Raw genomic sequence first — 26,443 nt, 5'->3', positions numbered from 1 at the left:
AGAACTAAATGGAGCCACTTTAAAATGGAGCCAGAGCTGTAATGCCAGAGGAACTGTGCCCGTTTTAGCCTCAAACTTTTGGAATGTTAAAACAGGGAAAAATAACTTTTAGGCAGCCCTAAAGCAACATTGTATCTCAACTGTTTGCAAGGATAACAAGAAAGCAGATATTATCGTTATTGGACCGATGGCTTCTGGACTGAAAATTAAAAGCATGCTTTAGAATAAACATCACCATGCTACGTTATCTGCCCCAGTAGAAATGCCTTCCTTCCATTGATTTAATTTTTCACCTTCGCTTTCTTATAAATACCCCTCGTCTTTACCTCCTGATTAGAACACTATTTGGGCTTCTGTCAAAATCAATGCTTTTCAAATAGCTATTCTTCTGATCTCAAATACATACTTGTTGCCTCTCGCTTTGAAAGGTCTTTACTTTGAGGTTACCAGAGGGTAATAGTGTGCAGATGATAAGTTTGGTTTGGAACAGATTAAGTTTGCTGTGTCTGGTGAACATCTAGGTGGAGACATCCAGGGAGCGGATGGGTACGCCCATCTGGAGCTCATGAGAGATGTGGGCTAGAGATAAACACCGCAGGCCCTTTCTGCCACCGGGGGCCACCTACAAGTCTCTGGGGCCTACCCTTGAACAAGTGCCCTCAGGGCCCGTGAGCAAGCAGCCCCTGAGGTCTTACCACAGCTTCTCTCATAGGTCCTGCACTAGCCTCCCACTTCTTTCCCTGAAGCCCAGGCCAGACTGCAGTGTCACTGACACAATGTTTTTCTTGCCACCCAACAATATAGTGCAGTGACCCTATTTCTTGCCACCCAACAAGAAGCACAGTGACACTCTGGGCTCCAGCCTGGTTATACTTAACTTTTCCCCTTGACTTTTGCATTTTCGCTTTAACATCTTTCCTGACAGGCAGGGGGTGGAGACCCCAACCCCAGATGGTGACGTTGGGGACTGTACCGTATGGGGTGTGGAGGAAGGAACGTCGACCGGGCTTCCTGTTTCTTTGATTAAGTGCGTCTTTGCAGAAGTAACAAGCAGTCTCCCCAGTGGGCGCCTGGTGTCAGAGGTCGCAGCCCTCACAGAGGCACACCTGTCCGAGAAGCAGACACAGGCGCAGACGGGGCAAAAGGCACAGGCCCAGAGGTAAGATGGACAGACTCAGCTTATTCCTTTCTGCAGGCCTGGGGAGGGGAGGAGAACATGGCAGCAGCTGCGTTGGAATGTGCTGGACTCTGCCCACAGCTCTGGCACCCTCTCTTGCATTTCATCACCGGCGATCTCCCACTGGAACTGGGAGCTCCAAGAGGCCAGGGGCTATGGCAGACTCCTCTCCCCACTGTGCCTAGCTCAGTGTCCAGGCCAGGAGATGCCTTTGAGGGGTGGTTGCCTCGGATTGCAAAATTGGAAAAGAAATGGGGACTTGAGGCCCCCTCAGGCTAAGAAAGGCAGTGGGAGACAATTAGCCATGGGGAGAGGAGGAGATGAGGGTAGGGAGAGAAGGAAAAGGGGAAGGAGGAGTGGGAACGAAACAGAAAGAATACATATTAAGGAGGGAGGAGGCCTATAAAATAAATCAAAAGGAGAAACCAAGGGAAAAGCATGAAAAAGAGAAAAAGAAGTGGAATCTAGTCTAGCGATTTTCAATTTTCCCAATAACACAATCACTAAGAAGTCACCCTACAGCCCAGAAATCGTATTTACGGCATTTTATAAGCCATGTGACTGAGGCAGCCTCTGTTACTTGTCTTTTCCGCTTATGTGTATTTTTACATTTTGTCTACTTCTGTGCCTTTTTAGAATTTCGAACAATAGGTCTAAAGGCACTTCCCCCTTAATTAGCTTTAAAACGATTAATGAAATGGAAAAGCTAAAATTCTCACAAAGGGTTGAAATTGAGCTTTACGTATGAAATCTTTTCAAAGAGATAGATACATATTTTTAGGTAAATACGTCATTGGAAAAAGTGGCTGTAAGAGAGTTGGCTTTAGGAGTCTTAGCTGCTCTGGAGAAGGGGGCTGGGGGGTGAAAAAGGGATGTGCAGACCCCCTCCCTGCTGCAGACTTGGTCAGGTGTGAGGGACGCAGGAGGTAATACCCTCAAGATGGGACACCTCGTACAACTCCACAGCCTCAGGCCGTTTCTTCCCTAAGATCTCCACGGCCTTCCAGCGCTGCACCCAAGGCAGCCTCCGCTTCGCCTCCACAGGAGGTATATTCTGGGAGAGGGGCCTCCTCAGTACGGTCAGATTCCTGAACAGAAACACACCGTTCTCGCTGATTCGAAGATTTCGTTCTGGGTGGAACACCTCCTCCTGAATGTCCTGCTCTTGCGGGGCAAATATTTAAGAGTGCAAGGCTGAGAGTAGAACCTGGTGGGGAGGTCACTGCTCTTTTGTGTTTTGACAGATAATTTCTTGGGCTGTGCGAGACTCTGGTGGTTTTTACAAGATGGCTGCCCTTAACCTCAGATGACAGAGGCCCCAGAGGACAGGGACAGAGATAACTTGCCATATGATTTTCCTCTTTCACTGTGGGAGCACTTACACAGAAGAGGTCTACCTTGAAATAAAAACTCTCCCCGCCCAACTGGTGCTAGACAGAAACCTCTCAGTACCTTAGGCCTCAATCCCAGCCATAATGGTGACGTGGCCGCAGGGAGTTGGGTAGACCAAGGGCCTTGCACGTTTTAGACCCTGAATAAGTGTTTATTGAAAGCCTTAGATACTGAATACATGTTTGTTGAATGAAATAACTTTGATGAGGGTGGGTGCTGGCAGGAAGCAAAGGGGGGCTTGGGTTTGTGTGGATCTGAGGCTGAGCCCTGTTCAGCACCTTTCGGGGATAAGGGAAGGAGGGAGGGCATGTCTCCCCCAACGTAGGCGTCTGAGGCAAAGGAGAGGATGGTGGAGGTTGCAGTTTCTGAACCACAAGGGTCCCTTAGAGGGGTCATGGTATCTAGGAACTTTATATGAAGCCAGTAAGCAGTAGAGGGGCTGTGTGTGGTCAGGGCACATCCCGTGGCTGATCTTGAGGGAGCTGTCTGGGAGCCACGGGGGGAAGATAAAAGTGCCCGTGGGACCACAGACTGTTGCTGTGGTGGGGCTGTGCCCTCTTCCTCTCCCCAGCCTCGCTCCCCATCCCATCTCAGGGGGCCAGGGTGAGGGCAGCAAGAACCTCAAGAGCTCTGAGCGTGTGGTGCGTGTTGCCATTTTGGTCTCATTGCTCCCTTGTTCTCTCTCTTTTGCTCAACTGCACTGTGAATGGGCCTTGGCTCTCAGAATTTCTTCATCTCTTTCCCTCTGCCTCCACCTTGTTTGAACTCCCCTGGGCTTGGTGTGCGATCATGGATTGTGCAGCATGTAGCTGTGGCTTTAATGAGCTGCTCCGGGCCTCTCCCTACCTTTGGCTTTCCTTGGGGCCTCTGCGCGTTTCTTGGAATCTGTCCTTTCCCTCTGCCCACCCTGCAGCCATGCCCCTCAGCCCCGGGCTGTGCTCTGCAGGCTCCCATCAGATCAAAGCTTGTTGAAAGTCGGCATTCCTGCCCGCGGCCTGGATGCCTGTTCACAGGCAAGAAAAGAAACGAGAGCTTGGTGGCAGAGGGAATAGGAAGAGATGAAAAAGGAGGAGAGGCATGGGCCCTCCAAGCAAAACCAGGAGAGCCAGAATGGCCTCGTGGTGGATGAAGCACAGAGGAAGAGAGACGCATACGCAGGGAGCTGAAGATGTGTCTGCGTGGGGAGGCACAGATACAGAAATGCAGGGATGTAAGCAAAGAAACAAGGAAGGAGAGAGAGAGAAAGAGAGATTGAGGGAGGCACCAGGACCTTGGGGACCAGCAAGCACCTCCCAGCTTCACCCTGGGGCTGTACTGTACTGGGGCAGGCGCCTCTGAGGAGGCTGAGGATGTGGGAATCAAAGGCCAGCTCTCTGGGGTGGCAGCAGCGGAAACCCAAGGCACCAGAGCAAGCAGCAGCTGGAAACCCATAGCCTCCTGCACTGAGCTGAGCCCTGGGGCTGGGTTGGGGCCATGCAGGGAGCTGGAGGGAGGGGGTGGCCGTCTGCACAGACCCTAGGATCATGGAGTAGGGAAGAAAAAATGACCACCATTTGGGAAAGGTCAAGATGTCCAAGCTTCCTGAACCATCTACGCTGAATTTGGGCCCCAGGAAAGGGATATCCCATAGGAGACCCCTCTACTTTCTGCTCACCAAAGACACAGTGAGCCTAGGGTGGGGGAACAGTGGGAACCACTTCAGATGTGAGACTGCCCCTACCCCACGCTCTCACCCCAGCCTTCCCCACAAGGCCTCCCTGCCCCAAGTTAACTTGTAAACAACTGCACTCGTGACCAGCCTCCTTCCTTTCCTGAGCCTTCCTTCTTGACATCTTCTCATTTCCCTGGGTAAAAAAAATTCTATCAAGTCCTTACCATACGGTAAGCCCTGGGTGATTGTCTTTCAGGCAGGTGGAGTGACGGGAGAGGGCTTTGAAAAAACCTTCCCCCAAACTTCATCAGTAGGAACCAGCCCCCCCCACCCCCCCACCCCACCCCGCCCCAGCCCGGCCCCACACTCTCAACCCCCTCAAACAGCCCCACCACCTCCTCACACCTTGGGGTGGGATGCCCCTCCCCTTTTCTTTCATCCAATTCATGGTTTTCAAATTCAAGCTTGCATCAGTCACCTGGAGGTTTGTGAAAACGCAGGCTGCTAGACTCACCCCCAGTTTCTGATTCAGCAGGTTTTGGACAGGGCCCGAGAATTTGCATTTCTGACAAGTTCCCAGGTGCCTACGCTGCTGCTGCTGCTGCTGCTGCTGCTGCTGCTGCTGCTGCTGCTGCTCCTGCTCTGGAACCACACTTTGAGGATCCCTGCTCTAACCTAATACTGCCCCTTCCTCAGGGTCTGTCCAGAACTATTCTGGAGTCTCCTCCCCACAACCAGTGAGAGTCTTCTAAGCTCATGGGAGTGGCTCCTGCTCTTTCATCTAAATGCCGAAACAGCATCTCATGCTTGTCTCTCTAGGAGTTATTACAGGGTCTGTCTGCTAGTGAGCAGGGCCTTACCCTCGCCTCTTCTTCTCCCTGGCCCCTCACACTCTATCAGGCCCCAAATCCTGGAAATCTCACCTCAAAACTGTCCCATAAGTCAATCTCTTTTCCCACATGCTCACTGCCTTTGCCTGAGTTCAGGCCTCGTCTTCTGTGTTGGGCCTGTTAAAATCCTGACTCCTGGGCTTGGCCTCCTCCCACCCATCTTTCACAGAGCAGCTCGAGGGAACCCTTTTGCAAATGTAATCGTGTCCTTCTCTAGGGAAGTCCTCTGCTGGCCCCCATGGCCCATGGTCATGTCCCAGCACCCCAGCACAGCATTCAAAGGCCTTCAGGACCTGGCTTGGCTCCCTGGTCTCAGTCCCCACCAATTTGCCACTTTCTCCATAAATTTTTTTCTTGATGCCAGCTGGCAGAGCCCTCGCGCCTGGCCTGGCCGCAGTATTGTGTGGCACACATTGGTGGGTGACCGCTGAGAGGTATGCACTCCAGGTCCCTGGCTTGGCTGTAGGTTCCTGAAGGGAGAGATTGCCTAACATCCCAGTATGCTCCAGGTGTAATAAGTGCCTGCTACCTAACGATTAGTATGTTTCTCAGGCTCTGCCCCTTCTGCAGGGGAAGGCCCAGGTCCCTGCCTCCCTCAGCAAGGGCACAATGAACCAGGGAACCTCTTTTAGGCACCTGCTGCTCCTGCTGCTGCAACTGGGTGAGTGTTCAGATTTGGGGCGTGGGTGCAGATGGCCTGGGAGGAGGGGCTGATTGAGAATTGCAAAGGTGGGGTTGGCCCAAGGTGGAGCAGTGACTGGCTTGGGGCCTGACCTCTTCTTTTTCTCCCAGTGCTGCTGCTCCCAGAGGTCACTCAGGAGAAAGAAGTGGTGCTGGGTAAGGCAGGAGACATAGGAGAGCTGCCCTGCAAAAATCCTGAGAAGAAGAACGTACATTTCAACTGGAAGGATCCTACTGGGAGCAGGATTCTGGGAAGCTACTCCGGGAGTACAGGCCTGTTTAAAGGTAGGGTGGCCTATCTCCCGGCGGTGGGTCAAGCCCTGCTGGTGTCAGTGGTCTCCTCCTGGAAAACTGTGGGCTCCCCAGAGGATTCAGGCTGACAGGGACTCAGGTGTAAGTGTTCGCCTTAAGTGATAAGTAGAATAATTTTTTTTTTAGTTTTCGTTTTTGTTTCTGGTTTCTGTTTTGTTTCCTTTTTTTTTAACAGTTGCTTTCTGTTTATGTCAGGTGATACTGGCTTTCTCTTTATTGTAGCAATAGAAAGTTTCCTTTTAAAATGAAGTTATTTAATTTAAAAAAAGTGAATCTATTTCAAAATGTTACATAAATAACACGGGTTGATTTGACCAAAAATCATGTATAAGGTATGTGAATGGTTGCAGTCCGGAAAATATGGCTCCGGTCCAATACTCTGATTTTACTATTGAGGAAACTGAGGCCCAGGGAGAGGAAGTCCCTGCCCTGAGCTTTTGTATCCAATTAGAGGCAAAACTGGATTAGAGCTTTGGTCTTTCTTTTCTTTTTTAAGATTTTATTTTAGAGAGAAGAGAAGGGAGGGAGAGAGAGGGAGAAAGAAACATCAATGTGAGTACATCGATTAGTTGCCTCTTGCATGCACCCAAGTAGAGACCTGGCCCCCAACCCAGACATGTGCCCTGACTGGGAATCGAACTGGTGACTTTTCCATTCAGTTTGCAGACCAGCACTCAATCCACTAAGCCACACCAGCCAGGGTGGAGCTTTAGTCTTCCAACTTTCAGGCCTAGGCTCTCCTGTGGACATCTATCCTTAGTGCAGCCAAACCTGAATTGGGCACAGTGCACAGAAAACCATTTTTGCTGAAAATGGACATCTTCTCTTCCAGTGCGAAAAAAAATCCTTCTCTGACAAGGAGGTTCTTGCTGGACTCCCAGAGTCATGATTCAGACACCCATGTCCACCCTCCAGGTCTGAACACAAAGAAAAAGCCATTCCCTAAAATTAACAAACTCCCCAATTCCTGATCTCTTTCTGAGAAAAACAAAGCGGAAATCAGCAGGTTACCTAGATTAGCTGCTCCTTGCCTGCCACGGCCGCTCTGTCAAACAGCTGCTTCGAGAGGCCCCTATGACCAAACTCCCCTGCGTCCTCCTCTGGACTTTGGGTCCCTAGTGCCCACTATGTAATTCACACTCTTGGAGAGAGCTCAGGACCACAACTCCCAGAAATTCTGCAAGCAATTTTTCTGTCCTAGAATTTTACTCTGCTACATTGCTTGAAATAAGCTGACTTTCTGTTGGGACTTTATTTATTGTTATTGATGTTATTAAAATAACCTGAAAAAGTGATACAGGTACATGGTAAAGATTTTAAAACCATGCAGATAATATACAGTGAGGATAAATCTCCCCCCCTGCCTGTGATCCCCAGTTCCTTAGCTTTCTTTCTCAGCAACTGTTTTAATCACTTTCTGCGTTTCCTTCAAAAGATGAAATATGCATGTGGAAGTCCATGCGTATATAGTCCCCTCTTGTCTTAAATAATCAATTTATCCTCTTTCTTTCTCTGTCTCTCTCTCTGGTCTACAATTGCTAAATAATGTTCTAGATACTAGGAAGATAATATAGTAAAAAAACAAAAGAGACATTCAAGTGATGAGCATACCATAGCCACATACCTGGTTCTAACCTTGTTTTGTTTTTGTTTTTGTTTTTACTTTTTAATCAGACAGATATTTTGAAGATTCTTCTACATTCATATGTATGTGCATCTACATCTATTTATCTATTTCTACCATGGTCCAATATATATCTATGTATATATCTCTATGTCATTTCTTTTCAGTGACAGTATATTTCTTTTGCATAATTATACCACAATTTATTTTACTAATCCCATAATGTTAGACATTTAGGCTACTTTCATTTTATTGCTGCCAAACAATTCTGCAGTGACTCAAACTTCGTATCTTTGGACACATGTGCAGCTGTCTTTGTAGGATAAATTCCTAGAAGTGAAATTGGTAGGCCAGGTCAGATTGATCTTTATCTTTTTGTTAGACAAATTTTGCTGAAGTTACATCCTATAATAAGATTTGACTGTATAAATTTGCACCTTCCAATATATTACTTCCTTTATACAAATTTGATTGATATTACTGTTTTTTTCTTCAGATTTCAGCAATATTACAGGTTCATCGCAAATTATTTGGCAAATGCAGAAAAGAATAAGAAAGAAAATCAAATACATGCATACTTTCAGATATCCTCTGTTAAGATTTGATTTATTTTCTTCCAATCTTTGTTTAGTGTGGCAAATATAGTACATATTATTTACATAGATGCTATTATCAATCTATTGTATGTACTTTTATTCTACTCTCTAGTAACATTATATCATGATGAGATGATAAATTATTAGACTAAGTTTTAAAAGTAATCTGGTGAGTCCTGACCAGTGTAGCTTAGTTGGTTGGGTGTCATCCAGCAAAGCAAAAGTTTGCCAGTTCGATTCCCAGTCAGGGCACATGCCTTGGTTGCAGGCCAGTCCCGGTCAGCGCATGTGGAAAGGTGACCAATTGATGTTTCTCTCCCTCTCTATCTCCTTCCTTTCTCCTCTCTCTAAATGTAAATAAATAAAATCGTTTTAAAAAGCTTATTTTTAAACAAAAATAAATAAAATAAACAATAAATAATTACCTCCCAAAAGCCCCACCTCCAAGTACCATCACATTGAGTGTTAGAGCTTCGACATACAAATTTTGGAGGGATAGAATTCAGTCCATAGTAACATGCTTTTTGCTATTCCTCTAACTAAGTACAACTGAAAACCCTTCTTATGTATAGAACGAACATAATTTTAATTTTTAAATTATTTAAAAATAAAAATTTTAATTTTATTTTTTTTTTAGTTTTTGATTTTTAGAGAGAGAGGAGGGGAGGGAGAAGGGAAGGGAGAAAAACCTCTATGTGAGAAACAACAATTGGTTGCCTTCTGTACATGCCCTGACCAGAGACTGAACCTACAACCCAGGCATGTGCCCTGACCAGGAATCGAACCAGCAACCTTTCAGTTTGCAGGATGACACCAGACCAACTGAGCCACACCAGCCAGGGCTAACATAAGGAAATTGTGAAAGATGCAGAGAAGAAGGCAGACTGGTAGGGGCCTCAGGACCTGAGGACCAACATGTGGTGAATTTTCTTGTTGCCTTGTGTATCCCAGTCCTGGAACTTGAAGAAGCTGGCAGTCTGGAAAGGCCAATGGACACCGACAAAAATAAGCCTCAACAAGAGCTTGTTTTCTCTAGCCAAAGGAAAAGGAAAGGAGCAACTTAGAAAAATAAAACACTTTCAGATAATAACTGCTCTATTTCAGTCACTGTGGAGGAAAACGCTGTGGCCCACAAAAAGAATGAAAAGTTCCACATACATATGCTTAGAAGGATGTCAAGCATATTTTGTTATGTGGAAAGAGTAAGCTATATATGTAATATATTCTCATTTTAATTTAAAAATACAATGTGTATGTGAATATATGTCTGCATGCGCTGAGAAAAAAGCATGGCGGAATCTACACCACGTTGTTTGAAGTGGCATTAGAAGGGTAGGCCAGGGAAAAGGGAAGCGTTGAGTCTGTACAATTTGTCTAATTCAAATAAGTAACCTAAAAAGTAAAGATTAGCCCTGGCCGGGTAGCTCAGTTGGTTAGAGCATCGTCTCGATATGCCCAGGTTACAGGTTCAATCCTCGGTCAGGGCACATACAAGATTCAACCAATGAATGCATAAATGAATGGAGAAACAAATTGATGTTTCTCTCTCTCTCTCAAATCAATAAATAAATTTTTAAAAGAGTAAAGATTAGCTTAACACAACCCTAAAAATGTATATTATGTATATTTTCCATTTCATTAAAAATTATTTATAAATATCATGTTTGGTGCTACCCTAATATTCCATCAAATTCATTCTGCAGTCCATCATGTTCTGCTATGTAGCCATTAGGCTCTTGTCTAATGCTGTACCCTATTAACAACACGATAGTTATTATTTCTGTACTCACATTTTGGTTTGCATTTTTAAATTATTGCTTTAAGGATAAAGTTCTAGAAATGAAAGTATGGATACAAACTTTTAAAAACAGTTACTGTATACCACACAACTGCTTCCAGAAAGGTTTTATGCAACTGCAGTAAGTCTAGTGAGTGTTTCTGTCCGCCCCTCTCACTACACCCTTGTCAGCACTGAGTAGTATTATTTAAATTATATCCTTCCTTTCTTTCTTCCTTTATTCCCTCCCTCCCTCCCTTCTTTCCTTCCTTCCTTTTTGCTAATTTGACAGTTGAAAAAATATTGTTATTTTAATTTGCATTTTTTTGATCACCTGTGACATTGAAACAATGTGCTCCTTTCTAAAAAAATTTTTTTAAAGATTGTATTTATTTATTTTTAGACAGAGGGGAATGGGGGGAGACAGGGAGAGAAACGTCAATCGGTTGCCTCTCACATGCCCCCCAACTGGGGACCTGGCCCGCAACCCAGGAACATGGCGGACTAAGAATTGAACCGGTGACCTTTCAGTTTCTAGACCAGCACTCCGTCCACTGAGCCACACCAGACAAGGCTCCTTTCTTAAGGATTTTGTGTCAATGCTTTTGTTCTCTTTCTATAATTAGAGTTTCCTGCAGAGCAGCTCCCCTTCCCAACTTCCTGATCACTGACAAAGGCAGTATCACTCTGCTGATTCCACAGTCAAAGTTTTTTTTTCTACTTCAATTCCTGGTTTCCTATTCATCACCGACTATAGCCATTCCTTCCTTTGGAAGTGTTTTCCTGTTTCGTCTTTTTTGTTCCCATGGGAAAAGCACCATTTGCAAAGGCCACACACCTGGCAATTCTCTCTGTTACTAACCAGGCTCTTCTACTTTGATTTGTCTTTCACCTGTTGCCGAACAGACTTCCAAAGAAGTAATACCCTGCACATACCCCTCCCTAGTCCACTAGACCTCGCCTAGAAGCTTCTGCCCAACATTCATCCCTAGCATCACTTCCCATAGCTTCCCAGCCGCAGACCTGCACCCCCAGGTGGTTTTCTCACTGCTTCGAGGTGCTTCTCCCTGCTCCCGGATGTCCTCACTGCTCCCCTTCTCTCTAGTCCACTGGCTATACTTCTTTTAAGACTTGGTTCAACACTGGTCTCCTCCATGAACTTATCCCAGGCTCATTCATGCTCTTGGGCCTTTCACACCACCATGCAATGGCTTTCACCAACCATGGGACAGCCCGGGCAGGTGGGCCATGATGGGTCCAGACGAGGAAGTGATTTGAGGGAAGGGGTGATACATTTCATTTTGAACCAACTGAGTTTTGGGTGATGTCAGGCTAATCTGATAAAATTGTACCGTGGGCCACTGGAAATGTGGGCCCAGAACTGAGGAGAAAGGTTGGAGGTGGGACTATCAACCTGGGAGTCGTCTGCAGAGCTGAGGTGGGAGGCAGCAGAATTTAAAATATCACAGAAATGAAGAAGGGGTTCAAGACAGAGTCTGGGGTAACACCTAAAAGTAGATGTCAGAACAAGAGTCCAAAATGAAGAAAAGGGAATGGTGCTTGGATTCGGAGGAGAGAATCAAAAGAGGTGGAAAATGGAGCAGAACTAGGGAAGTCTCCTGTTTCAGGAAGTCTGGTAAATTGTGAAAGGAATACAGGAGGATTTCAGAAAAACTGAGGAACTAAACCAAGGCGTAGATCCAAGGGAAAGACTAAGTAGGGTAGGAACAGCTGAAGGGACAAATGAAAGAAAGGGGTGTTGGGTGAGTGCTGGAGGGAAAGCTGGGCTTGGGCCCAGGGCTGCAAGTTCTCTGGAAAGATCCCCTGGAGAGGATGAGCCTGAGCCATGGGGAAGGGGCTACGAGGTGTGGAAGAGAAGAGAAGGGAGAATGCACGGCTAACACGACATCCAGATCCAGTCTCCCACGCCAAGTCCAACATAGGGAGAAGGCCTGTGACTGCTCAGGGAGGCAGGGGTGGTGCGCATGGGGTGCCACCTTCCTCCCATCCCTGTAAATGTGCATTCCAAGTGAAAAACTGTGTGTTTGCTATGTAAATTTAGCTTCGAGAGCCCTCCTCCTCAGGAATTCTGGAGCTGCCACTGCACCTGGAAAATGGTTAGCTAAAGAGAACCTCCTCTTGGTGATGGTTCTTAGATTCTAAAAAAGAGACTGGAGAAGACTACGTGTCCATGTCTGAGGAACTTCCCAGAAACAGCATCTAACAGGTCTGAATTTTAATCCCACTCTACCCCTTCCTGGAGTCAAAATTCAAAAGGTAGAAAAGAGTATACAGTGAAAAGCTCCCCTGCCACACTTGGCTCAAGGGCATTCACTTCTGTCCCCCAGGGGCAACCAAGTTTACCATTTTCTTATGTTTACTTTTAGAAATATCTGTTCACATACAAGACAGATAGGTGTATAGAGGAATCTCCCTCTACTTTTTAAACAAATGGTGATCTGTTTAATAGAATATCTTGCTTTATTCAGTGAATGATGTTTCCTAGATATTATTCCATCTCAGTACATAAAGAGCTTCCTCCTGTTTCTATGACAGCATTCCACCGAATGGGTGAACTGTAATTTGTTTAACCTATCCTTTCTTTGTGGACATTTAGTTTTGTATGTGCATTTGGAATTCTGGTAGATATTACAAATCACGTTCCAAAGGACTCATACTGGTTTATGTTCCTGCTGACATTGTGTAAGTAAGACTTTGGGCGACTACTTAATCTCTCTGAGCCTCAGTTTCCCTATCTGCAAAATAAGCAAAACAGTACCTATTTCTTGGGATTGTTGTGCAGATTATTTGAGATGATGCATGTATAGAGTATTTAGCATGTAGGAGTTGGTGTTCTCTAAATACGATGTTACTTTATTTTGGGTCAGTGAGATGCTGTCCTGGCCGGGAAGCTGAATGTGATGGGACGTCCTTGCCAGTCAGGAGTCCTCCGACTAGGATGAGGGCAGATTCTGCAGGACGTTAGCTGCTCAGATCAGAAGAGTTGTGGGCCCTGCCTTCCAGGGGTACCGTGTCTCCACTATATCCCAACCTCCATATGACTTCTCCCAGGTACCTCCAAGATCAACAAACGTGCCGATTCAAAAAAATCCCTGTGGAACCAAGGAAGCTTTCCTCTGATCATCCGTACTCTTGAGATATCAGACTCAGGGAGTTATGTCTGTGAATTGGGGAACAAGGAAACAATAGAAGTGGAATTGCTGGTGTTTCAATGTGAGTAGAGCAGGCCTGGGGCACAGACACCTCCCGCCAGTCTCCCTTCCCTGCTCCCATCCTTCCACCCAAGCCAGGGCCTGAGCTGATGGCACTTCAGTAGTCCAGAGCCGGGTGAGACTGGCCGCCTCCTCTCCTCAAACCCTCCGCCCGCCTTGGGTCAGGTGCAGGGGAGAAGGGGAGACCTAGAGAGGGAGAAGGAGAAGAGCAGGAGACATAGAAAAGAGGGGGAGAGACAAAGGAAGAGAAGAGAAGGAGAGGAGGGGGAAAGAGGACGGGAGAGGGAAGCCCTACCTAGGGCTGGGGGTGGACAGCTGGGAGCTGGCTGGAAGAGAGATGTTGGGACAGGGGTAATGGGAGACACTCTTGGTTTCCTGGCTTCTTCCCTTCTCCTTGGGGAATAGCATGTGTGTATGACACAGGTGGCCTGTTCCCTCCACAGTGCATGCCAATTCGGACACCTACAGCAGCATCCGCCTGCTGGCCGGGCAGAGCCTGACCCTGACCTTGAAGTACCCCCCTAACAGTAACCCTTCAGTGGAATGGAAAGGTCCAGGGAATAAAAAGAAGAGTGAAGGCAAGAGCCTCTCTCTGCCCCGGCTGGGGTTGCAAGAGAGTGGCACCTGGACATGCAGTGTCTCCGTGAACAAGAATTCACTGGTGTTCAACATAAACATCTTGGTGTTGGGTAAGAGTTGCTTCTGTCCCCTGCAGACTACCCCTTACCTCAGAGGCTGACAGTCCCTCCCTCAACTCCGACTGCTCTGCTGCTCGGTCTCATACTAGGGACAGAGGGAGGCTAGGGCCAGGCGCCCCTAAAGCTGAAGTCTATCGTGAGGGACACACGGGGCTCTCTCTTCCTCAGGCTGATGGACTTGGAGGAAGGAAGGGACATGGGGTGTAAGGATGTGGGGGACTCCAAGGACCCATGGAGGAAGCCCCAAAAGAGAAGTAACAAGGACATCTGTTTTCTTTGCTGCCTCAGCTCCCCACTCCCACTAAGCTGGCAAATCCATTTATGCCGGGACACTAACCAGCGCTGAGGAAATCCTGCATTGCCCCTTTAGAACCCTGAGCTAGCCACTGCGGGGACAACTGAAAGCCCAGAACGTAGGTCTTACCCCAGACGCTGTGTGACACAAGGTAGGGCAGCGTCTGGACTCAAATTCAAATCCTGGCTCTGACTTAACCGTGGGCAAATTATTGAACCTCTCTGTGCAGTGGTTTCTGTAATACGGGGATGATGCTCACTGAGAAAGCAGGGCTCACCTTGCAGTGTTACAGTGAGAATGTAGCAAGTAAGGTGCTTAGAACAGTGCCTGGCACGTAATAAGCCCTATGTAAATGGTTGCTCCTATCCTGTGAAAGTGCTAACTTTTGTTTTTTTATCTTCACCTGAGGACATGCTTATGGATTTGAGAGAGAGAGGAAGGGAGGGAGAGAAAAAGGGAGAGAAACATCAATGCCAGAGAGGAACATCGATGCCAGGGGGAAACATCAATTGGTTGCCTCTTGCACATGCCCTGACCAGGGACTGAACCCACAACCCAGGCATGTGCCCTGAGTGGGAATCAAACCCCAGACCTTCTGGTTTAGGGGATGACACCCAGCCAACTGAGCCACTCCAGCCAGAGCAAGGGTGCTAAGCACCTAATTAATGCAGGCCAAATACCTTCTGTGCTCCAAGGATCCTGAAGAGGGAGGGGTCCCCCTCTGGCCGGGGTGTTCTATGAGGGCTTCCGGGGGGAGGAGGCACTGCTGTGGGAACATGCTGGGGCAGAGAAATGAGAGAGTAGATTGAAGAGGTAGATGGGAATTTAAAGGCCTGAAATGGCGAGCGGGGGGTTTGGATGCACATGGCCCCCTTCTGTCTTTTTGCTGCGCCCGCCGCATGCCTACCCCACCCTGTACACCCTCACCGTTCTATCTCCTTCTAACCCAGGTTCTCTCCCTTCCTGCCTCCAGCTTTCCAGAAGGCCTCTAACACATTCTATGCAAAAGTTGGGGAGCCAGTAGTGTTCTCATTCCCACTTACCTTCGAAGACGAAAGCCTGAATGGGGAGCTGAAGTGGCAGGAGGAGGGAACTTCCACCCTTCAGTCCTGGGTTACCTTCTCCTTGAAGAACAAGAAGGTGTCTGTGGTGAAGGAGCGCCAAGACCGGAAGATCCAGGTGAAGGAGACGCTCCCCATCCACTTCAGCCTGCCCAAGGCCTCGCCTCAGGATGCTGGTTCTGGAAATTTGACCCTGTCTCTCGGGCAGGGGCAATTGCATCAGGAAGTGAAACTCGTGGTGATGAAAAGTGAGGAGCTGGGCTGAGAAGAGGAGGGCAGGGGTGGGAGGTGGAAGGACCTGACCCAGGGCTCCTTCTAAGCCAGGACAGGCTCCCAAAGGGTTGCCTAAGCCCTGGTTGTCTCATGGAGTTGATGAAGCTCCCGCTGGTTTGGGAGCTGGTTTTGCACTGACACTGGAATCCGTATATCTTCCCTGATGTCTCTGAGCCAGCCTAGGGCACGTCCCACTGAGAATCCCCAAAGGCCATGTGCTGACAACCAGGGTTCTGGTTCTGCCTCTGCCCCATCCTCTGTAGACCTAGCTAAGCCCACACCTCTGTGTGTCTGTCTTCGCCTAATGAGAATAATAAAGTCTGCTCTGAATGTGATAGTGATGATGATAATGTCAGGCTTCACGCCGAGTTCTTCACTTCCCTGTTTCCTTAAATCACTGTAACAGCTCCACAAGTAATAATGTCTAATACTTGATGCTTCCTCCATGCCAGACCCCATTACGAATATTTGTGCATTTAATAATTGTCTGGGGCTCAGGTTGCTAAGCAACTTGCTCGGGGACACACAGATAGTAAGCAGTGGGTCTGGGTTTGAATCCAAGACTGCTGGACCTCAAAAGCTGTGTTTTCTGTATTAGAACTGCATGCAAATGTGCTCTGAGATGCTGAAAGAAGAACACCCGCGTAAAGTGTCATTTCGATAGTTCTACCCTTTCCCCTTAGAGCACAGAGGTGCTAGGAACCCAGAGGTCCAGGCTCCTAACTTCAGGTTCTCATTCCTCTGCAGTGACTGAGTCCCAGGACGAACTGACCTGTGAGGTGCTGGGGCCCAGCTCCCCCAAGCTGATGCTGAGCTTGAAGCTGAACAACCAGTCTGTAAAATCCGTAGAGCAACAGAAGCTTGTGAAGGTGCAGAACCCTGAGGGGGGGACCTGGCAGTGTCTACTGAGTGACAAGGACAAAGTTCTGCTGGAATCCAAGGTCGAGAGTGAGTGAGACCTAACCCCAAACCCCTGCCTCCTCAGCTATCAGACCTTCCCAGGGCTGGTGCAGACTGCCCAGGGTCCCAGCCTCTCGTCTCCCCTGAGATAGGTGGCTTATGTGGCTGGTGCCTGGATACAGGAGCGATGAAGTGGGGCATCCTGGACTCTAGATCCCTAGCTGTGGCCTTGCAGGTTCCCACCTCCCTGAGGTCTACAGCCCAGAAATGAGGCCCACCTGACCAAGAGCCCCCATCCTGGCTCCTTTCCAAGCCCAGCCACAAGCACTTGTGTGTGTGTGCATGAGTTTGTGTGCTTGTAAGGCACACAGACTGGACCACTACTCCTAGCTCCTCAGAGTGCCTTTTAGTCTCTAAACCTTAAAACCCCTTCCCCAGCCTTTCCCCTGCAGCCCTGGTGACCTGTGAGATCCCAGTGCTCCCTGCCCTGCTCTCCCAGCCCAAGGATCAGGCCGAAGCGTAGCTGGGCAGCCAGGCCTTCCTCAGGCCTCCAGAGTACTCTGTGCCTGCTGGAAGGTAATGAGCTGAACACCGCTCTCTCTCTCTTGCAGTTTTGTCCCCAGTATTAACCCAGGCCTGGCCAAAGCTCCTGGCCATTGTGCTGGGGGCGATCACAGGCTTTCTGATTTTCACTGGGTTCTGCATCTTCTGCTGTGTCAGGTGCTGGCGCCAAAGGGTGAGTGAGTCTCCCCAGACCGCCCCCTCCACACACACTGCAACAAGGGTACCCTGTCTATGCGACTTGCTTCTGCCCTGTCTCTCTCTGCCCACCACTGAGTTCCCTTACTGCAGACTGGGCTCTGTCCCAGATCCCAGGGAGGGAGAAGCAGGGAGGAGCAGAGAGTTAATTCTGGGACAGATGGCTCAGGCCACAGTATGTGCTTCTCCCCTCCCAGCTTTCCCTACTCCCTCCTTCAAGGGGCTCCTCCCCTCTGGAGGCCAGAGGCCCTCACAACTTCCCTCCTTCTTCCCGGACAGCGCCAGGCAGAGCGGATGTCTCAGATCAAGAGACTCCTCAGTGAGAAGAAGACCTGCCAATGCCCCCAGTAAGGAGCTAGGGGAGGGGGAGAGAGGGGGTGGTGAGAAGGGGAGGGCTGGAGGGCAGGAGAGGGAAAGAAGAGAGGGAAGGGAAGAGGACAAGGAGGGAGGAGGGGTGGAAATGAGGAGATGGGGACTAAAGGAGGTGGTGGAGGGGAGACAGAGGTACGAAGGGATGGCTGAAGAGGTAGAAAGCCGGCAGAAGGCTAAGGGGTGGGGGGGACATGGCAGGCAGCTGTCACCCAGAGGCCATCACCATCCTGGTGGAGAAGAGGGGTCTGGGAGCCGTGGAGGTCCTAGAACTTGAAGGAGCTAGGGAGGAATAGCCTTGCTCCTCTCATTCCTTTATCCTCCAGCCGATTGCAGAAGACACGGAATTTCATTTGAGGCTCCGGGCCAGGGAAAGCTTCCCACCTGCAGCCTCCCCAGCCATCTACCCTGCGTTTCCTGTTGGGCTCCTGGACCTGTGGACCAGATGAATGTAGCAGATCCCAGCGCCTCTGGCATCTCCTGCTCTCTTTGTCCACAGTTGGTTATTGGGTCTCCTCTTCCAGAGGCTTACTCACACCGCTGCTTCCTCATTCCCTGTCCAGTCAAACCCTAGCCCTTCTTTGATTATTTTTCTCAACTCTCTCTCTCACTGCCCACTGGGATGCCTGGGCAGCATGCAGAACCAGCCCTGCCTGGCCAGGAGTGTGAGGCTGGGTGTCTGAAGCACGAAGCACGGGACTGTTATTTTACAGGAAAGAAACTTGGGACCAGAGAGGGCAGGAGCTAGTCCAAGGTCACACAACCAGTCAAGGACAGATCCAGATCTAAAGGCTCCTGACTGCGCCACTGTTTCATCCCACACACACCCATGTGCACGGCTCTCACTTGTGCACAGACTCAATTCCTTATTACCCAAGCAACACACTCAGTTTATAAACCAGTTTCAAGTGCTTTGTATATTTAAATCTTAGAATAATCCTACGAGGTGGGTGGTGACAGGACCACGATTATCTTCTCCAGTTTATAGACCAGAAATGGAGTTCAGAGAGGTCATATGATTGCCCAAGGTCACAAAGCTAGTAAGTGCTGAGTCAGGACTGGCCCAAACCACTTGACCCCTAGTTCTACTTCTGTTTCTCGAACACAGGAACAAATACCACACAGATCTCTGTCACTGGCGAGTCACAGATGTGCAGTGTGTACCTTAGGATTCACAGGAGCATAACGTCTCAGGGAGGCCAGGAAGATGGAGAATAGCCTCCCCGCCTAAAACCCTTCCTTCGTCCTCTGCTGGAGGCAGAATCCTGTTACCAGAGAACAAACCCTGCAGCTCTCCTAATGGGAGCCCAGGCTGGGCGCCCAGGCCCTGTGGGGGGAGAGCACCCAGTGACCAACCACTGGCCCAGTGAAGAACCTCCCGGAGGGTGAACTTCGCTCAGGGGAGGGGCTGGGACACAGGCCTGAGAGTGAGCCTGAGAGGACCTCCTGTGAAGGATGCTAGTGCTGGGCCGGAGGCCCCTGCCCTGTGTGCTTCTTCACAGGGTAATTAAGGTTACAAGTATTCCTCCTCCTCTCGATCCAGTTCTTTCAGGAATCCCTAGCCTCTTCTACCTCTCCTTCCATTCTTTTCTCATCATCTTGTTCAGTCCCTCTGCCCTTTCCCTTTCCCTTTTTTCCAGCTTGCCTCTTCCAAGAAGAACACCCAATGGCTGCCAGAGCTCCCCATCGCTTGCTTTGTATTCCTGCCCACTTCCAATCCCTAACCCCCTATGCTGACAAAACAGATAATAAACCTACTATAAAGATGCTCTTATTCATGTGTGTGTGCGTGTGTGTGGATGAGAGAGAGAGAGAGAGAGAGAGAGAGAGAGAGAGAGAGATGTGTGTGCGGACTCTTCTCTGGGGACCCAGAATCTTAGAATCTGTGGGGTTAGTCAGACCCAGAGCAGAAGTGGCCAGGCTTGCCCCGGGAAGGAGATGAGGATCCTCTGGGGAGGGAAAAATTCTTCGGAGACTGATTACCCACCTACCTACCCACCAAGGGCCCTGCATGTGTGTGTGAGGCTAAGACTTTGTAGCCACGCCTGCGTGAGGCACTGGGGGGGAGAGTCTGTAGGGGTGTGTGTGGTGGAGGGCAAGGACTATGAGAAACTAACGTGTGCGTGTGCGTTGAGTGTCTCCCCACGAGTGTGAGTTTGTATTCCAGGAGGTGTGTGCGTGCGTGTGTGTGTCCCTGCATCCCTTTAGACCTCTGTGTCCTCACCGCACAGCAGCCTAGCTTCAGCACCGGCGCCGCGCTGCTCAGAGTCTCGCACATGCCCCTCTGAGGTGCACCTAGGCACAGCCCTCACACAGACGCATGGTGACACACACACGCTTCCTCGTCCTGGAACAGCTAGCTCCTCAGTCCCCGTACACCACCAGCTGCCTCTTGGAACTTGTGTGCATGTTGAAAACGGGATAGGGTGGGGGTAGGACACGAACCATTTCACCAATGAAGTCGGTTCCCCTCCATCTTCCTCGCCCCCTCCCTCTCGGCGCCTTCCTTGTCCCTCCTCCTGCAAGTCACCACCGTCCAGTTCCCCGCCCTACACTCATCCCCCTTCCCCCCAAAAGCTTTCCTCTGGCCCTTAACGCGGGGCTCAGGGGCAGGCGGACTCAGGGAGACAGGGGCTGGGGGAGCCCCGGGGGACGGAGACGGAGTGCGGGCGGGCTGAGCGCAAGAGGCTGGGACCGAGGGGAGGGAGAGCGGCCAGGAGTGGGGGAGGGCGGAGGAGGGCGGGCGAGCGGGAGCAGGCGGGCCTTGTCGGGAGTGCTGTCTCCATGGCAGTGCCGGGCGCAGCCGGAGGTAAGCCGACCCCTGCCCTGTCCCCCGCGGTCCCCTCCCCTCGCCCCCGTCCCCACCCCCAGCTGCCTCCTCTCCGCTCCGACCGGCCCCTCCTCCCCAGCCACCTGCTGTTTCTACCCTGGAGAACCCGGTGGGCGGCACAAGGGAGGAGCCGCCTAACCTTACCCCTTCACCCCGAGGGGCGAAGAGCGCTGGACCCCGTATCTGCCCTGGAGCCCCCCAGATGCCCCCCTCCCACCTTCCTCTGATTTTTCTCTGCCCTTCTCTCTGTCCTTCAGATCCTTCCTGCCTTCCTCCCTCTCTGACTCCCCATCTCTTTCTTCCTGAGCCCATCGGCTGGGCCGGGGTAGGGGTGGGTGGGAAGGGGTTCGAGGTTGTTGGGGGCGGGGGGTGGGGTGGGGAGGAAAGTGGGGGAGGCGCTCCCGGCCAATTCTCTCCACCTCCCTCTGGCTGGCCATTGCCATGGCAACTAGGGTGTACTGGGCTCCAGAGAGAAGACAAAGGTTGGGGGTGGACTAGGACCTCTGGAGGAGGGCAAGGGTCTGGGGCTCTTACACAGGAAACAGACCCTTCCCACTGCTGTACCCCATTTTTCCTCCCATTTATCCCAAAACCGTTCTGCCCATCTTCCTGCCTCCACTCTGTTTAGGGTTGCACCTGATTTCCTCTTAGCCCTCCCACCCCCACCCCAGGGCTTACTGAAGCTCAGCGTCATGAAATTCAGGACTACCTTCCCTCCCATCAGGGGGAAACTGAGGCTGGGACAGGGGAGGAAAGACTCAAGGTCTACTGGTGGGAGTCAGCACCTTATCATTGAGCTTCTCTTCTCTGCCTCCTTATTCCCTGCTGCCTGCCTCCCTCCCTCCTTCCAAACCTGCTCCCTCTGAAGCCTTCTCTCCAGGAGTCTCTGGCCTTTTCCTTCTATTTTCAGATACTATCACTTTGCCCCCTCTTTATTTCTCTTCTGCGAAAATTCTCCTCCTTCCCCTTAGTTCCCCCTCTTTCCATTTCTGGATGCTTCTGATGTCAGCCGTTTCCCCGCCTTCAGGTTCCCTAGTCCCCCCTCGGCCCCAGCCTCCATTCTCCCATCTTCCCAGATTCCTGGGGAGCTGATGGCAGTCATGCAAGTGCGGGGAGATGGGGCCGAACACCAAGGCCACGGCCCGGGAGCCTGGAAGTTTGGGGAGGGGCTGGCACACCATATCCCCGCTTATTGTGACCCCTCAGGAAGAAACAAGTCATGCCTCTGCCATCAGTAGCTCTGAAGAGCGATTCTGGGGCATGAGGATGGGGGTTGAGTAGCACTGAACAGGAGACGGGAGAAGAAGGAACCTGAGGTGCCAGAGGGAGGAAAAGGGCTGAAAACGAATAGGACACAGGAGGTCAGAATACCTTCTTTCCTGGAGGTCTGGAAAGCATGGCTCTTAGCTTGTCGGGTGTTTGAGCCACCATCTGATTTAAGGCAGGATAATGTTCTCAATGACCCCATGAACCCTAGTAATCAGTCACTTTTATAGTTTCAAAGGGAACGCAAGATGCCAGTTGGAGACCAGCCTACTTCGTCTGCCCCCTTCCACATCTTACCTTCCCTTGCAGTTTGTCCAGGTGGCTGAGCCCCAACCTCACACCCCTCGTGGCATCCAGAAGATCCCTCACCGACCAGGCAGGAACCAGAAGACGAAGAGATCTGCAAGTCCGAGCATGGGGGCCAGAGCTCCCCAGCCAGCCTCATAGTTCCGAAACCAGCCAGTCAGTCCCTCCAGTCAACTACAGGGATACTTCAGGAAGGGTCCTACCCAATATGGAAGCTAAGGACCACCTCTGCTGACCCCCAATCTCCTCCCCTTCTTTCCACACCTGAGCTTAGCTGAGTCAGTCAGGCAATGCTGAGCAGTAGGGTGGACCTAGGGGCTGCCTGCTTCATTACAAGGCAAGGACTGTGGGCATCATGGGAGTGTGTGTGAGCGGGGCTCCTGGGTGAGACCTAGCCCCCACCCCCAGGAGTTCAAAGGGGGTGGGGGGCCAAAGATAGGATGGCTCGGGGTGGGGTGGGGCCAGAGGAGGCCTCCCTGCGCTCAAACGCGTTGTCCTGGCTGGCCTGTGGGCTCCTGGCCCTGCTGGCCAATGCCTGGATCATCCTCAGCATCTCTGCCAAGCAGCAGAAGCACAAGCCATTAGAGTTGCTGCTCTGCTTCCTGGCCGGCACACACATACTCATGGCGGCTGTGCCCCTCACCACCTTTGCTGTGGTGCAGCTCCGGCGCCAGGCTTCCTCTGACTATGACTGGAATGAGAGCATCTGCAAGGTCTTTGTGTCCACCTACTACACACTGGCCCTGGCCACCTGCTTCACAGTTGCCTCACTCTCCTACCATCGCATGTGGATGGTGCGTTGGCCTGTCAACTACCGCCTCAGCAATGCCAAGAAGCAGGCTCTGCATGCTGTCATGGGCATCTGGATGGTCAGCTTCATCCTCTCCACACTGCCCTCCATTGGCTGGCACAACAACGGTGAGCGCTACTACGCCCGAGGCTGCCAGTTCATAGTCTCCAAGATTGGCCTCGGCTTTGGCGTTTGCTTCAGCCTCTTGCTACTCGGGGGCATTGTCATGGGGCTGGTCTGTGTGGCCATAACCTTTTACCAGACACTGTGGGCCAGGCCCCGGAGGGCTCGGCAGGCCCGGAGAGTGGGGGGGTGGGGGTGGGGCCAAAGGGAGTGGGCCAGGGGGCTTGGGTACACGGCCAGCCTTCGAGGTGCCAGCCATTGTGGTGGAAGATGCCCGAGGGAAGCGGCGGTCCTCGCTGGACGGCTCCGAGTCGGCCAAGACATCCCTGCAGGTCACCAACTTGGTCAGCGCCATCGTCTTTCTCTATGACTCACTCACAGGGGTGCCCATCTTGGTGAGATTGGGGTCCCTCCTCCTGTTCTTCCCAAACCAGGCCCCAGCACAATCACCTGACCTCCAACTCCATCTTCCCCTCTTTTCCCCATCCCCACTCCATTTGCGGGTCTCCGTCTCTATCATCCATCTTCCGGTTCCCGTTACCCCCAGCTCCATTGTCTGTTTTCCAGTTCCCACTACTCAATTCCATCATCTATCGTTCAGCCTACTACCTATCCTCTATTGTCTGTCCCAAAGCTCCACTATTCAGCACCCCAGACCTATTATTCAGTTGCTTAGCTCCGCTTTCCATTTCCTAATTCCCTCTGGATATCACAGCGTCTCTGAGCACTCCTGGGTGGAAACCCCAGAGAGCTCACCCCACCGCCCCAGCTCTTTGCATCCCCACCTGGTCCCTATTCCTGAATTTTTGTGTCTTCAGGTTTGCTGTAGTACTTCTGCTCCTCTCCCTCGGGACCCAGTGCTTCACGCTAGTACTCTCCCCTGACCTCCTACTGAGTCAACCCCTTCTCTGTCTCCACCTCCAAATTTGGTTTTGTCATAATCCGATGCGATCAGGGCCATCCCTTCCTACTTCTTGTCCACCAGCTGCACTAGGGTATCATCGGATCTGGGGTCAAGGGGCCCCCTGCGCTCTGGGCCCTAACCGAGCGCCATTCCCCATCCTCCCACCAGGTGGTGAGCTTCTTCTCTCTTAAGTCGGACTCGGCTCCCCCGTGGATGGTGCTGGCTGTGCTGTGGTGCTCCATGGCACAGACGCTGCTGCTGCCCTCCTTCATCTGGTCCTGCGAGCGCTACCGCGCAGACGTGCGCACAGTGTGGGAGCAGTGCGTGGCTATCATGTCCGAGGAGGATGGCGACGACGGTCAGAAGAGTGACCGGGCTTTTTTCCTGGGCATCGACTCCCGTTTCTGCCCCGTTCTACCAGCCCTTGTCTGTGTGGGGACGGGCTGCCCTAGAGTGCCCTCTGCTGGACAGAACGGGCTCTGCCCCTGGGCTGACTCCAGGTCCCCTTTTCTCTAACCAAACGCCACGACGTAAATCCACCTTTTGCACTGAGGGCTCCCTCCAAGGAGTATTGCTTCTCCTCTGGAAGTCCACACTGCCCAGCTCTGCCTCCAATGGGCAGAGCGCCTGAGAAACAGTCCAGAGTCCTAACAACCATAAAGGAAGGATGTGGAACCAAGGGGAGGCTAAGCTTCCTGAATGGGACCCCAGCTATAGGAATAGTTTTTTTTCTGCGAGGGTGGGGGGAGTGAAGGGGTAATGATTGTTTCAGTAAGTATGTGTATATGTATGCTGCGCTATGGATTCAGTATTGAATGCAACCGACCACTCTCACTTTCTTCTTGGAGCTTACAGAGTAGTGGGAAGGGAAAGATTCTCCAAGGAACTTCATAAAAAAAGGGGGGTGGGAGATTTTAAAGGGGAGTGGGGAGTGGTGGGCATTCCTTACCAGTAATCACTTTGCCTCTTTTCTCACCTAGATGGGGGCTGTGATGACTATGCAGATGGCCGAGTGTGCAAAGTTCGCTTCGATGCCAATGGGGCCACAGGACCAGGGGACCCCACCCAGGTGAAGCTGCTGCCTGGGAGGCACATGCTCTTTCCCCCTCTTGAGAGGGTTCACTACTTACAGGTATGGGACTAGGGAGTATACCTCCTATTCTGGGTGTCCCTTCATTACCATTACTTTTCTTCAGTCTCTGTTATCCATCCCAACCACCCACTCCCTAGCCCTCGCCTGCAGGGCACATAACGGGTGGGGAAAAGAAAGGCATGGCAAGAGAAGCTCCCCTTCAGAACTCTCAGGTTCAGGTTTGCCTATCACAGGGTATTTTGTAGTTTAAGGGGGTGGAGCCATCTTGCAGAGTCCCCACTTTGGTCCCTGCTTTTACCTCCTTTGTCCCTGCAGCACCTCAGGGTCTACTGCTCCTCTCCCCAGGTCCCTCTGTCTCGTCGTCTGTCCCATGATGAGACCAACATCTTCTCTACTCCTCGGACACCGGGCTCCTTCCTGCACAAGTGGTCATCCTCTGATGACATCCGGGTCCTCCCAGCCCAGAGCCGGGCCCTGGGGGACCCTCCTGAATACCTGGGACCAAGACAAAGGCTGGAGGATGAGGAGGATGAGGAGGCTGAAGGTGGAGGGCTAGCCAGCCTTCGACAATTCCTGGAGGGTGGGGTGCTGGGGTCAGGTGGGGGGGCCCCCACGGGGTCCTGGCTTCTTCCGGGGAGGAGATCACCACCTTCATTGACGAGACACCTCTGCCTTCTCCGACTGCCTCTCCTCGCAGGCCCAGGCCACTGGGTCCCTCACCCCGCCGACTCTCCCTAGGGTCCCCTGATAGCAGAGCCATTGGACTTCCCTTGGGGCTAAGTGTGGGGAGACGCTGCTCCCTGACAGGAGGTGAGGAAAGTGCAAGAGGTTGGGGAGGACCCTGGGGTCCAGGTAACCCCATGTTCTCCCAGCTGACCCTGTGAGCCCAAGTGGGCCTGCTGGACTCAGAGGAGGGGGTCCTTCTGGCCCTGAGCCGAGGGCAGCTGCCTCCAGACTCCAGGGAGATGGACGCTGTATCTGGGGTCCCGGAGCCCCTGCCATCTCCGATCCAAGCTACCAGATGCCCTACTCATCTTCCATCACCCCTAGGAAAATGTATTAAAGTTTGAAGTGTTACCATGGAAATCTCTGTGTGCAGTGTATGATGTTGGGAAAGGGGTATGTGGCCATAGGCTGGGGGGGGGGGGGGGGTTGAGTGGCTTATAGAGGACAAAACAGAGCAAGGGCAGTGGACAGAGGCACAGAAATACCCACTGAGAAAGACAAACAAACTTAAACCTGCAGACATACACAGAGAAAGGCTCATAAGAGCATCTCATGCTGGGATGGTGGGGGGCACTGGAGTCACCGGTTTGGGGCCTAACAGATCTTTGTTCAGATCTGTGGAGGTTGTTTTAAAGTGTGACCCTGTTCCCCATGCCTTCTTCCCGGAAATCCTTTAGGGGCCCAGTTACTGGGCAGGAAAGAGTTTGGGCCTGACGT

The 26,443-nt window shown here is 51.1% G+C and overlaps 2 protein-coding genes across 2 annotated transcripts; both read left to right on the top strand.

Moving 5' to 3' along the window:
* Nucleotides 1–1,010: 1,010 nt before the first annotated feature.
* Nucleotides 1,011–18,880, top strand: LOC129071444 (T-cell surface glycoprotein CD4-like). The gene is made up of 10 exons (XM_054574756.1): nucleotides 1,011–1,159; nucleotides 5,663–5,771; nucleotides 5,903–6,076; nucleotides 13,173–13,334; nucleotides 13,777–14,022; nucleotides 15,300–15,635; nucleotides 16,408–16,608; nucleotides 17,172–17,296; nucleotides 17,599–17,666; nucleotides 18,015–18,880. The coding sequence occupies exons 2-10, from the start codon at nucleotides 5,720–5,722 to the stop codon at nucleotides 18,043–18,045; spliced, it is 1,395 nt and encodes a 464-aa protein (XP_054430731.1). The 5' UTR covers nucleotides 1,011–1,159; nucleotides 5,663–5,719; the 3' UTR covers nucleotides 18,046–18,880.
* Nucleotides 18,881–20,418: 1,538 nt separating this feature from the next.
* Nucleotides 20,419–26,066, top strand: LOC129071441 (probable G-protein coupled receptor 162). Its single transcript, XM_054574753.1, is given in 8 exon segments — nucleotides 20,419–20,497; nucleotides 22,094–23,187; nucleotides 23,189–23,398; nucleotides 24,076–24,265; nucleotides 24,888–25,039; nucleotides 25,346–25,600; nucleotides 25,602–25,634; nucleotides 25,636–26,066. Coding segments are annotated over 7 exon segments (1,746 nt in total). The 5' UTR covers nucleotides 20,419–20,497; nucleotides 22,094–22,530; the 3' UTR covers nucleotides 25,885–26,066.
* Nucleotides 26,067–26,443: the final 377 nt, after the last annotated feature.

The sequence above is a fragment of the Pteronotus mesoamericanus genome, unplaced genomic scaffold, assembly GCF_021234165.1.
Source record: "Pteronotus mesoamericanus isolate MK-2021 breed Mesoamerican mustached bat unplaced genomic scaffold, CSHL_Meso_final contig_263, whole genome shotgun sequence".
NCBI classification, from domain to species: domain Eukaryota; kingdom Metazoa; phylum Chordata; class Mammalia; order Chiroptera; family Mormoopidae; genus Pteronotus; species Pteronotus mesoamericanus.
This window is presented reverse-complemented; position numbering and strand designations above follow the sequence as displayed.

Excerpts from the sequence above, each read along its gene's own strand:
- LOC129071444 (XM_054574756.1), top strand. The coding sequence starts at position 5,720 with ATGAACCAGGGAACCTCTTTTAGGCACCTGCTGCTCCTGCTGCTGCAA. Across the intron at positions 14,023-15,299 it reads CATAAACATCTTGGTGTTGG|CTTTCCAGAAGGCCTCTAAC; the intron begins GTAAGAGTTGCT and ends TCCTGCCTCCAG. Across the intron at positions 17,667-18,014 it reads AAGACCTGCCAATGCCCCCA|CCGATTGCAGAAGACACGGA; the intron begins GTAAGGAGCTAG and ends TTTATCCTCCAG.